We start from the raw sequence: 12,389 nt of genomic DNA, 5'->3' as shown, positions 1-12,389 counted from the left end.
GCCACCAGGGAAGCCCGTGAGTCTCATTCTGATGACTGCTTTGTCTCTTCACTGTTTATTTTTTTTTTCTTTTAATTGCCATTTGGTATGCCTCATAATTTTTTATTGAAAGCTGGACATTTGCATAGCAGAGGTCAGCAAACTTTTTCTGTAGAAAGTCAGACGGAAAATATTTTAGGCTTTGTGGGCTACATACAGTCTGTCGATTCTTGTCCTTCTTGCTCTTGTTCTCCTTCTCCTCCTCCAACCTTTTAAAAATGTGAAAATCATTCTTAGCTCATAGACTGCATGAAAATAAGCCGCAGACCCTATTTGGCCCACTGGTTGTGATTTGCTAACCTCTGATACAATAGAACAGTAGATGCTGAGGTAAGTATTTTTTACACTTGGAGAAGAATGTCTTTCTTTCTGTTAGGACTTTAGTGTGGGGCTTGGGTTGATCTTGTCAGGAGTTGGGCTCCACTGAATTTTGCTCGCAGCTTGCCTTTGGGTCTTCCTTTGTGCTGCTCCCTGGAGTGATGGGCTCCTGTGGCTCTCCTAGCTGTTTCACCTTTCATTTTATTTGATGATTGTTGGTGTGATGGTAGAGGATGTGGTGGCATCTTCTCTGAGGTTCTGATTCGGCCTTGCATACTGTGAGCCTTCACGAGTGCCCTGCCCCTCCTGCAGATGTAATACAGGGCTTAGCATATATTTCTGCCCCCTTCCACCTCCAGGAGTAGAGCTTGTTCTGCCCCGTCGCCTGCACTGGGTTCTGACCGGTGCCCTCAGGCTATGGTTTTGCTGTCCTTTTCTCTGCATATGGAGCTTTCTGTTCCCTTCGAGGGATGGGGAGATGGGTTCTGGCAGAGTTTCAGCAGTGGCTGCTGGTACCCTCTTCCGACCACACCGCTGCGGGGACAGGGACAGAGGAAGCTTCCTCTGGATCCTTCCTGATCTCTGTGAGCACCTGGTGAGGTTCCCGGAGGATGCAAACTCCTCTGTGTCAGAGCCCCCAGAGCCTTCACATTCTCAGGCTAGCCCACATTTGGTTTTGAGCAATCTGTTAAAAATGTCCAGCTGAATCCTCTTACTGGCTTATATGGTATTCTGTAATGTCTATCCCAGGTAAGCAAATGCTTGGGTCTTGTTTCTCCCTGCAGGCACCTGTCTGTCTCTAGACTTTAGTGAACTGTTTGCGCTGAGCTCCATTCTCAGGTGCATTTAAGAAAAGCTGTTAACTTGCATTTTGTCCAGCTTTTCTCTTCTCATACACGTGGGAGTGACGCTCTTTCCAGCTCTCTGCATCTCAAAGCCCAAAACCACAGGTGCTTCTCAAACCTCTGTTGTGTCATGCTTGCTAGTAGCTCATTGTCCAAAACAAGTCACATGGCTGAGTGTGGATTCAAGGACTGGGGAAATAGACATTAGTTAGCAACAGGAACTTCAAGGTCAAAAGCAAGGGACATGGATACATGACGGGGAGACAAATAGGGCCATTTGCTTTAATATGAGTTCTACTGGGGTGGAAAAATGGGCACTCAGCTCTTTCAACACAGTAGGATCCAGAAGGGCTGTTGCTCTCAGCTGGGCCTGGCTCTGGGAAGGGTGCCCACCTGAAGACACCTGATCGGGATACAAGGACCCAGGAAAGAGGAGAGGGAGGGGACGGGTGGTCCCGGCTGGGAGCACGGTACTGCCTTTGGGAAATGGCCCAGTCCTCTTGGCCTCCCAGCCTTAACTCTGAGGGCACTCAGCTGAAACCCTCCCTCAACCCCTTGCTGAAATTCTGTCCCGAAGTCCAGCTCTAGGTGTAGGGCCAGGGCTCTTCGGGTTCCCATACCTAGGGCTCCCCCCACCAGCCCTGACCTCTTCTCTTTTGATTGTCTCTGACCTACCTTGTTGGGGGTTCTAGGAGACAGGTTTGTGTATTTTTTTTTTTTTTTTTTTTTTTTTTTTTTTTTTTTTTTGCGGTACGCGGGCCTCCCACTGTTGTGGCCTCTCCCGTTGCGGAGCACAGGCTCCGGACGCGCAGGCTCAGCGGCCATGGCTCATGGGCCCAGCCGCTCCGCGGCATATGTGGGATCTTCCCGCACCGGGGCACGAACCCGTGTCCCCTTCATCGGCAAGCGGACTCTCAACAACTGCGCCACCAGGGAAGCCCGACAGGTTTGTGTTTGACTCGTGGGGCTGGGCACAGACCGACTGGTGGACGAGCCCGAGGCAAGCGGGGTTATCTTCATTTTGCAGATGTGGAAATGGAGGCTCAGCCAGAGAGGGAAGTTGCACAGGGGCCAGGGGATGAACAGGGGGCAGCTGGACACCCTGATCCTCAGTCCAGCCCTGCTCTCTTGACTCAAGCTTGAAAGGGCCAGGCATTGGGAAAGCAGCTGCCCCACCTCTTCTGGGGTTAAGGGAGAGGGTGGCTAACAGCCCACTCGCCTGCAACCCTCAGCTCGGAAGCTCTGCTAACTCCGAGAGAAAACCCCACTGCAGAGCCAAACTCTTTCCACATGTGGTCCTCACAATGTCCTCTGAGAGGGGGTTGTGATTGCCCATTTTACAGATGTAGAAAGTGAGACTCAGAGGGGTGAAATGACTTGGCTGAGTGTCATGGTAGAGCTGGAACTGGAACCCCATCTCACTGACACCAAAACTACTCTGAGAATGTTTCAGGAGGGCTGGTGGCCAGTTGTGACCCCACTGAGTCCTGCTTCTGTGTCAGGATGAGCCACTTGCCTCTTGAGCCCCTTCTTGACCTGGAGGCCCCCTAAGTCCCTCAACGACAGACCCACAGGCTGCTGAACAGCATCAGACGAAATGCACAGCTCAGCCTGGGGAAGTCAGGAAGGCTTCCTGTAAGAGGCAGCTCTGCACTGAGTTTTTGGGGTTTTTTTAATTAATTAATTTATTTATTTTTGCTGTGCTGGGTCTTCGTTTCTGTGCGAGGGCTTTCTCTAGTTGTGGCAAGCGGGGGCCACTCTTCATCACGGTGTGCGGGCCTCTCACTATTGCGGCCTCTTTTGTTGCAGAGCACAGGCTCCAGACGCGCAGGCTCAGTAGTTGTGGCCCACGGGCCCAGTTGCTCCGCGGCATGTGGGATCCTCCCAGACCAGGGCTCGAACCCATGTCCCCTGCATCGGCAGGCGGACTCAACCACTGCGCCACCAGGGAAGCCCTGCACTGAGTTTTGAAGGACAAGTTAGCATTCCCTGAGGAGTAGGCGCACAGCGTGAGCGGCACCTCGAGAAGGTTGAAGCCAGGCACACGGGGTGGGGGCTGGGCACACAGGTGGGGCCCCGAATGCTGGGGCAGGGGCACAAGGGCAGGGCATCCTCCCACCCCCGCCCCTTAGAAAGAAGGGCTGCTGGGGCCGAGGGCATTCCTGTTCCACAGCACCGACTTGGGGCCAGCAGGGACCACGGCCCCTCCCTCCCTCCTCCCTGAACTCAGGCTACCTTCAGGGCAACCCCTCCCCCTTCACACATCCCCCCCCCGCCCCCCGCAGTGGGCATCTTCATCCTCTGAGCCTCCTCCAGGGCCCCCAGGTTCTCTGGGATCTGGGGGCCTCCGCAGTCCTGGCCCAGCCAGACCTCCTCAGCCTGGTCCCCGATGCCCCCTGCCGGGCTGCGGGGTGCCTGGCTGAGGGGCAGGAAGCAAGGAGCCATGTCCTCACTCCTCAGGCACCGCAGAGGGCGTCCTTCCCTCCTCCACCTGGGCCTCAGGGTCTCCATCTCTCCACTGGGGACGGAGACCCCACCCGGCCCGCTGGAGTGGCTGTGCAGCCAGCAGGGCTCACAGGAGGTCAGCTCTGGTCTGGCTTCCTAAGAGCTCCCGTGGTCTCTGGTTGAACATTTGACTCCTTCCCTGGTCAACAGCCGTGTCTGTGTCCCGTGGGAGCAGGGAAAGGAGGAGGCGTGGCCGTGGCAGTGACGACAGGAAAGGGGAGGAGAAGCCAAGGCTGCTGCCCAGGCCCTGGGGAACCCGCCCTCCGGTGGCTGGGGCCCCAGTGGGCGCTGGCCGGGCGTCCCTTTGAGGGACGTGAGGTCCGCTGGCCGTGTGTTGCTTGTGTGTTGCTCAGGGTGACAGTGGAGGCTCCTTGCCCCCACCCCTCCCTGACAGCCCGGGGTCACACAGTTCAGGGGCAGCTCTCTTGCCTGCCTCTTCTGTTCCTTCCAGAACTTTCCAGGATGCAGCAAACTGTCTCCCTTCCATCTTCTTCATGATGGGTGGAAAGGACTGCGGCAATCTAAAACTTCTCTCAGCTTGTCACACCCTGTCGTGTCCAAGCAAGAGTCCCTCCCGAAATGGGCGCCGGTGGGTGGCTCCAATCAGCTGTCAGCTCAGCCGGGCCCCGGAACGGCTGAGCCCCCAAAGAACACATGGGGCCTGACTTAGATGCCGGCCGCTCCTCCGTGACGTCAGGCTGGTTCCTGTGTCCCCAGGGGCAGAGAGGCGGCCCTGTGGACAAGCCCAGCAGGGGCACAGATGTGACCCAGGTGGAGGAAGTGCTGTGGCGTCCCTGAGGCACCCAGCAAGCTCTTATGAATAAAACCTTCAGAAATTCTGAGTTTTGAAGTTTATCGTTGGTGGTTCTTTTAAAGCCTCAAGCATCATTCTTGCAAAGACTAACATTTTAATTTGCTCAAACTAACGAGGGTCCCGAGGCTCAGCGGGGCAGCCCCGAGGCCCTCTGGAAGGCCACTGCCGATGCTGGAGCCCAGCGCTGGGCCTGGGATGACCTCGGAAAGACGCAGGCCGGGCATGGGTGTGGGCTCTGTTTTGGGGACACTCTGGAAGTTCGTGAGACACCTCGATGATAGATTTTACTAGTCTCGGGGACAGGCCCTGCACTCCCCATCTGTCCACGCTGGGCTCGCAGAGCTGGCCCCCTACTGAAGGAAGGCCTGCAGGAAGTCGTTGTAGGAGATTTTTGAAGACAGCGTCTTGTCATAATACTCCAGGATGTGGAAGAACTCCTCCTCGGAGAAGTTGACGCTGTACTGCCTCAGGACCTGCAGAAGAGACAGGGATCCCCCGCTGGTCTCGGAGCCACTCAAGGAGGCATGCACCCACCTCTCCTCCCGCCCCGAGCCTGGACCGCCCACCTCCAGTGTTGCTCCCAGCAGCTCTCTCTCCCGCTTCCCTTCTCCCCACCCCTCTTCTTTGCCCACCCCCCGCCCCCCTCCAACAGGGCAGCTCCGTCCAGCAACACGGGTGCGGGACACGAAGACCCCTGGACTTCCCTTCAGATGGGAGCTGCTGGGGTTCCTTACCCTTAGCCGGCCCTCCCACAATCGCCTCCCCGAAGGGTAGTGAGGCTGGTCAACGTGGAGGATGAGGAGGATGGACGGAGAGGAGGGGACTGGAGGGGAGACCTGGCCACAGGGCCTTAGCTAGGGGGGCCTCGGGGTGCGGCCCACCCGGGGAGGAGGGCAGGCCCGCAGGTGCAGGGTGCAGGAGTCGTTATGACCCAACAGCAATACAGCCCATGGCAGAGCCTGCTACTGCTAACCAATACCGATTGCCCTTTCCCCTTCTGTTATCAGAACCCTGGTTTTCAGGCTGCTGGGATCCACCTAAAAAAGGCGACATTTCTTAGCTTCTCTTATAGCTAGGTATGCTCTGGCCAGTTAAAACTAACTGAGAATGTTATGCGGGACTTCTGGGAAGTCTCTAAAGAAGAAGGGTATGCCCTCTTTCTCTCTCTTCTGCTGCCTGGAATGTGAAAGTGATGCTGGGGCTTTAGCAGCCATCTTGGACCATGAGGCGACCTTGAGGCAGGAAGTCAGGTGTTGAGGAGAGCAGAAAAAAATACAGATGTCCCCGATGACTGTCCAGCCACCACACCAGCTCTGGACTTCCTACCTCTGAGATTCTTTTATGTGAGAGAGAAATAAACTTCTACCATGTTTAAGGTGCTGTTATTTTTTTTTTCACCTCTGTTATGTGCAACTGAGACAAATTTTAATAGATAGATACCCTATTAGATAAAGATTAGGTTATACATTCCCCATCTATGTTTTGTGTTATAATTTGTTTCTCAGAGGGGGCTAGAAAGTGGGGCTAGAAGAGCCTGACGTTCCTCTGGGGCCGGCAGGACAGGCCCGGGACCATGGGGCTGAGGTCAGCTGGCCTGGCTATGGGGCTGACGGGCTGAGAGCAGAAAAGGCGACTGAGCCTGGGTGTCCAGAGGATCCCAGCACCCATCTGGTCTCGGGCTCTGGCTCTGCTGAGGGCAACGTCTCCGTTTCTATTGCCTTCTCCCTGCTGTCACCCACCCCGAATTCCTGGGAAGTTACCTGAAGACGAGGAGACTAACAGAAGCTCACCCGCTTCCTTCCCTTCTCCGGCTGAGAATTTTACTTGCCCCCAAAGTAAAGACAAACGCTGTGAGCTGGCTGCCACTGTGTGGCACGGAGGCCCGGGCCCAGCGACAGGCCTGGCCGCCGCCCACCGTGCGCGGCACTGGGGCTCTAGGGGGCCCCTCGCCCTCCAGCGCCTTGCACGAGGCCCTTGAGAATGCAGCCCCGCCAGGCCCTCCAACTGCGGTTCATCTTCCTGCATTATTATTTAAGAAAAGCTTTTTTACTTAAAAAACTTTTTTCTAGCTGTTGAGCACAGGTAAGTCTAAGGAATACATTTTTTGTAAGTGCATTTTGAGGCCACAACCCCTTGTCTCTGTGATGTCTTGACTGAGTTTTCTTCCTGGCTGTAATATTTGATTTTTAATCTAATGTTCTAGACCTCAATGATTTTCTGAACCTCAGTGGCCGGGGTGAGGATGCAGAGAGAAGAGGAGAGGGGGGTCAAGAAACTGCCAACCCGAGGAGTTCTACGTTATTCTGAACGTGGGAGTTTTAAGTCACCCTCGAGGGCGGCCGCTTCTTTCCTCTGGGAGAAGCGCTCCCAAGGTTCTGCAGGGTAAACTCAAGCGAAGAGGTTCTGCTCCAGAGGGGCGGCTGCGGCGGGCGAGGCGCTCCCTCCAGACCACCTTCCTCCGTGGATGCTGGACTTGCGCGGGGCAGGAAAGGCACCAGGGTTCAGGCTCTGTCGGGAGAGCTGCTTACCAAACCGTGTGGTGCGCGGTGGGCAGCCCCTCCACGTGAGGGCAGCTGAGGGAGAGGGGAGGGCCGACCCCGGGGCTCCTGCAAGGCAGGGCTGGGGTCTGTGGGCCCTGAGTCGCACACCTGGGACCCCGCCTGGGCCCCCCGATGCTGTCATTCTGCTCTGTGACCCTGCCGGCTCCCCCCATAAAGACCTGGGACGGGGGCTGGGGAGGAGGCCTGGCCTGGCGCGGGGTGGAGTGCAGCCAGGGCTCCGCGGAGACGCAGCAGCTGTCGTGCTGCCCCAAGGGCAGCGGCACTCAGCTGTTGGCACCGGGACGTCCCTGCAGGGTTCTAGAAACCTTCAGGGAGCAGAGCCTGGGGTCTGCAGCACAGGGGCACGTGCACTGGGCCCTTGGCAACCTGGGGGAACCGGGGAAGTGAGGTCTGGGACAGCTGCCCACACCCGGGCCTTCCGCTGCGGCTTGGCGGATCCTTTCTGGAGGTTTTCTGGCCACGGGCCTTTGGCAGCTGCTTCCTGGTCAGAGGTCACGGCCACACAAGAGCTGTGCTCACCTTCCTGAAATCGGCCACGCTTAAAAGCCCCGTCCTTCCCTCGTCGTAGGCCTTGAGTGTGCGTAGCATCGGCCTCCAGCAGCGCACAATTTGGGGCTGAACCCGCAGCAGAGCGGAGTAAAAGGAAGAAGTCTCGGCCCCGCCTTCTTTCTGGGAAGAGAACCAAAAACCATGAGGAGGTAAGAAAGGAGCTTTCGGATGGGAAGGACGGAGCAGACAGGCCATGGCCCGAAGGGAGGGAGGAGGGCTGCCCGCTCCTGCCGTCTTGGCCCCCTGCTCGCTCCCCACCCCACGCTCCCAGCTAGCATGCAGTCAGCAAGCGCCATTGCAAGTCTACGTGTGGGCTGATCACAAGAGTACCGCCTGTGCACCTCCTTCCGCTCCTCCCCCACCCTGGGAGGAAGGTAGGTCTCCACATCCCCATTTCCTGGACTGGGAAACGGAGGCTCAGGGAGGCTCCGCTTGACACCAACACCTGCCAGGCTGCCTCCCAGGGAGCCCCTCCCCATGTACTTGAGGGGAGAGACAGGCAGATAACCGGCCAGTTTCAAAACAGTCTGAGGGAAAAAAAGAGATTCAGCTGGGGTCTTCTAGTACGTTCTTATAATGAACAGAGTTTTTTAAAAAAAATCACAAGGTTGTAATTATATCTAGTAATTAGTACACTACACTATGATTATTTCATTTAGATGCTATTTATTAGATTGGAAACAAGATATTTTAGCACGTTTTAGCCCCAAAGTACATCTGAATATCACAGAGGTGGACTTTAGGCAGTCATGTGTAACACATTTGGGGGAAGTTTAGTTTTTTTGTTTTTTTTTTTTTTTTTGCTGTATACAGGCCTCTCACTGTTGTGGCCTCTCCCGTTGCAGAGCACAGGCTCCGGACGCGCAGGCTCAGCGGCCATGGCTCACGGGCCCAGCCGCTCCGCGGCATGTGGGATCTTCCTGGACCGGGGCACGAACCCGTGTCCCCTGCATCGGCAGGCGGACTCTCAACCACTGCGCCACCAGGGAAGCCCCGGGAAAGTTTGATTTTTAACATGGCACTACACGAAACAAATTAGCACAAAGTTAAATTGCTTTCAATTTTTGTATCATTTAGCACCTATGATAGAAACCAGACACCCTATAGCTTCGTTAGCTGCCAATTTATCCAATCAGCTGGTCGGCATGCACGGAAGAGAAGGGATTGTATGCGCACTTGCCCTTCCCACACCCAAGCTTGGCCTGAGAAAGAGTTTCCTATCCCAGCCCTGTACACCAACCCATCCAGAAGTCCTCTAGAAGAGCCCCCAAAAGCAAAGCCCCAGCTCACTTCCACAGAGGGTGTCTCTGCTGTCAAAGTTGTAGAAAGCCCCCAAAGCACTAGAAAAGGCAATGGCCCTTTCAGCTCCTCTGCCGGCAGACAGTTGGCATGGTGGGGCCTGGACAGCCTGCAGAGGGGACGGGGACTGGCACGGGGACCAGGCAGGGGCAGGGGCAGGGGCAGGGGCAGGCCCTGGCCACACTCTCTCCTGGGAAAGGCTCCCGGGGAGTCTCACCACCTTGTCAGTCATGCCCAGGATGCAAGACAGGACTAGCCTAAGCCACAGAGCGTGAGGCTGTGGTCACGTCTGGGTGAAAGACGGGAGCTGGGGGGTGAGGCAGCGGCACACGGAGGCGAGCTGGGACATCTGCCCAGGGCCTCAGCACGCCTCCCCTCATTTACAGAAGGGGGAGCTGAGGCCGGGAGAGGTGGAGGAGGGCCAGAGCTGGGGGGGCCTTGAAGGCTGTGTGGTCTCCATGGTTCTCCAGCTATGTTCCTGTGTCCCCTGACGACCCACCAAGGACAGTGTTTTCTCCATTCACAGAAAAGCTGAGCTAGAGGAAGAATTGTCTTAAGGTTAAGTTTTACTTCCTTAACTTGGCCTAAGCCTTTGCTTGGCTAAACTAGAAACTATGTTAAGATGGGGCCCGATTTAGCACAAAATGACAAGTTCAGCTGCATGGAAAGTTCTGCTGTGGAATCCACTGTCTGCTGGGCTAAGCCGCCAGCAGTCTTAAGCCACCACCTATGCTGTCAGGTCTGCCCCACACCTCTGGTCCCCGCAGCTGAGTCCTACAGCAGCTGGTATCAGCTGTGTTTGCTCCCAGGTCGACAAGGCCGGTTGTACTTGTTTAATTCAATGTAACTGAATTCAGCGTCATAGGTGATGGAATATGAGTGTGAAAAAGGCTTGTTCTACTCCATGCTGTGGAGAGACTCGAGAAAGGTGAGTCCGTGAACAGCGTGGTTGAAGTGGGTGTGGGTGAGAAGCATAAAATGACAAACGATTAAGAAAAAAGGTAAAAATCTAGGGCACAGGCCCTCCAGTTGCCATTTAAGCATCTTTAGGGTCTCATTCCTCTTCAAGGAAACAAGAAGAGGACTGTAGACAATGCATCACGGGTGTAGTTTACGTAAGAAAGAGAAGGGTCTCCGACTGGCCGCCCGTACCAGGAGCAAGGCCAGCCCGTCTCAGACAGTTGAGGAGTGAACCGGCGGTCACGTGTAAGTTACAGGCGCTTCCCTTTGCTGTGGTCCCACCCCACTTGCCTCTCCAGTGAACTGACCGAGACCCCCCGCTCCTGGTGGCCGTGTGAGCCGCTGACACTCTCCCCGACGCTCGCCGCACAGAGGTGCCCACGGGCATGTGCCACCCCAGCCAGTTTGAGAACCTGGGATCCAGGCTGCTGGTTCCCAGTCTGGGGTCTCCAGGCCCTTATGGGGCCACTGTTCGTATGAAGTGAGACAACGGGATTTAGGCGGAACTGAGAAAAATGAAAGAAGCCCGTTCAGCCCCAGCCCTACCCCTTTCCTCTGGACGATTCACGTACCATTTTATTCGCGTTCTGGAGTTTCATTCTCTGCATCAGCGAGGTTTTCTTTGCTTTTAACAGGAGGACGTAGCTCTGAATAAAGTTACAATAAGCAAACCTCCCGTTGTTCTTTAAGTCGTACTTGACGATGAGCTGCCGGCACTCATCTCTGTTTACGTCCAGGTTGAATTTCTCCACGAGGGCTAAAGGCAAACATGTCAGTTCAGTTGGTGGTGGTCGGTTCACTCATTCGTTTGATCACGCCTTCATTCACTCACTCATCACTGGCTGAGACGCCCTGTGCTTGCTTCACAGGCTCATGGTTGGTGGCTGGACAGATATGGAAACACAGGCACGCGACGAGGTAAGTGCGGCAAGGAGGGAGGGGACCCGCGTCCTGCTGGGCCCCCTCGGTCCAGGCTTTGCCTGCCGGCCTGGCTTTGCACGGTCACCGTCACTGTGGTCACAGCAGTACGGACACGACACCGTGGGGCTTACGAACGCAGGCGGGGAGGAGGCAGAGGGATGGTCCCAGCAGACGGGAGTCGGGGCAGAGCCGGGCAGGAGGGGAGAAGGGAAGGTTCCACGTGCTGGGGTTGAGTCCGGCAGGGCCCCGACTGGGGGTCAGGGATTCAGACTCGGCCCCCGAGCAAGCATTTTCCAACTGTGCTTCCAAGATATGCTCTCAAGGGTCTTCCAGGCGACACCAATTTATGCATTTTGAGTTTTCATCTTAATGATCTAAAATGTGTATTCTGGAACACATGGACCTCCCGGAAGAGACAACCGCCACGCGATTTGAGGGTTTGTGTCTGGCTTTCTGACTGGGGTCACGTCGATGCCACACTGGGGAGTCCTCCTGGCTGCCCTGAGGTGGCAACGTCAGGATGTCAACACCCCCTTACTTTGCACTAATACACGTGCTCAGTCTTTTACTAGGTATACAGCCGAAGCTTCTTTTGGAGTCACAGCGCGTAATTGGAAGAGAGGTAGGATAGGGATTTCAGTTTAAGGGGAATGAGCTGAGGTCTCCCCTGGACGTCACGAAGGCAACAAAGTTTCTGGGAGTGGCACACCGTGCTACGTTAACTGTAGAGGTTAGTGAGGAAAACCAGTGGATGTGGACTTTATAGACATGATGTCTTCAAACCAGCGCAGCCCAGAAGACGCTGCGCTTGTGCAAACAGGTTTCTTTGCCTTTGCACAGAGGAAAGCAGTAGGAGGGCACGGTGCACCCAGGACATGGGCGGGGGGGACCCAAGGGAATGGCCACTAGATGCCTTGGAGGTTCCAACTTGCAGAAGGCCATCCAGCACGTACAGAAAATACAGAACGACGTCTGAAAATTAATCAGTGTTTTGTTTTCAGAGCACTGAACTTTGGATGCACTGTCAGAGCCGTGGATGGGGCGCTTCCGGAGTTCACGGTTAAAAAGGACAGTGACGATGGTGATGATGATGAAGAACCGCAAGTTAGGGTTCCTCATGCTCAAAACCAAAAGAATTAACTAAGAAACAAGTGGGACGCCAACGTGCATTAAAACCCACACTGGTGATTTCGTTTCAGCGAGACATGTCACATCAAATCCATGTCACGTCGTTTAATTATAACTGATTTCAAATTTTTGTATTTAACTCATAAGTGTTTGTTTTGGGAGGGGCGGGGTAGGAGCTGTTCACTTAAAGAGTTTACACCATAAAAGTAGTTTATGTTGATATAAGAGGTTCTCAGGAAAAACGCTTTCCTTTAAAAGGGGTCCATATATTAAAGACGGCGGGGGTGGGGGATGGGCTGAGGGGGCTTTTAAGCAGAGGAGTGACCTGGTCAGGTTTTCCTGTAATGGGAAAGGTTGTGTAAACAGTATGCAACAATTAGTGGGATGTACGTCTAACTGGTCTTATTTGAAGACTACCCAAGTGCTACACGGTGAAAATCGAATCAACGG

The 12,389-nt window shown here is 55.1% G+C and overlaps 1 protein-coding gene across 1 annotated transcript in view; it reads right to left on the bottom strand.

The window, feature by feature from the left end:
* Positions 1 to 4,871: 4,871 nt before the first annotated feature.
* EFCAB6 (EF-hand calcium binding domain 6) overlaps positions 4,872 to 12,389 on the bottom strand; it is a 219,918-nt gene continuing 212,400 nt past the window's right edge. Inside the window, 3 exon segments of the mRNA XM_032645421.1 lie at positions 4,872 to 4,994; positions 7,602 to 7,751; positions 10,463 to 10,647. Coding sequence (XP_032501312.1) covers positions 4,872 to 4,994; positions 7,602 to 7,751; positions 10,463 to 10,647 — 458 coding nt within the window.

This window comes from Phocoena sinus, chromosome 10, assembly GCF_008692025.1.
Source record: "Phocoena sinus isolate mPhoSin1 chromosome 10, mPhoSin1.pri, whole genome shotgun sequence".
In the NCBI taxonomy this organism is placed as follows: domain Eukaryota; kingdom Metazoa; phylum Chordata; class Mammalia; order Artiodactyla; family Phocoenidae; genus Phocoena; species Phocoena sinus.
This window is presented reverse-complemented; position numbering and strand designations above follow the sequence as displayed.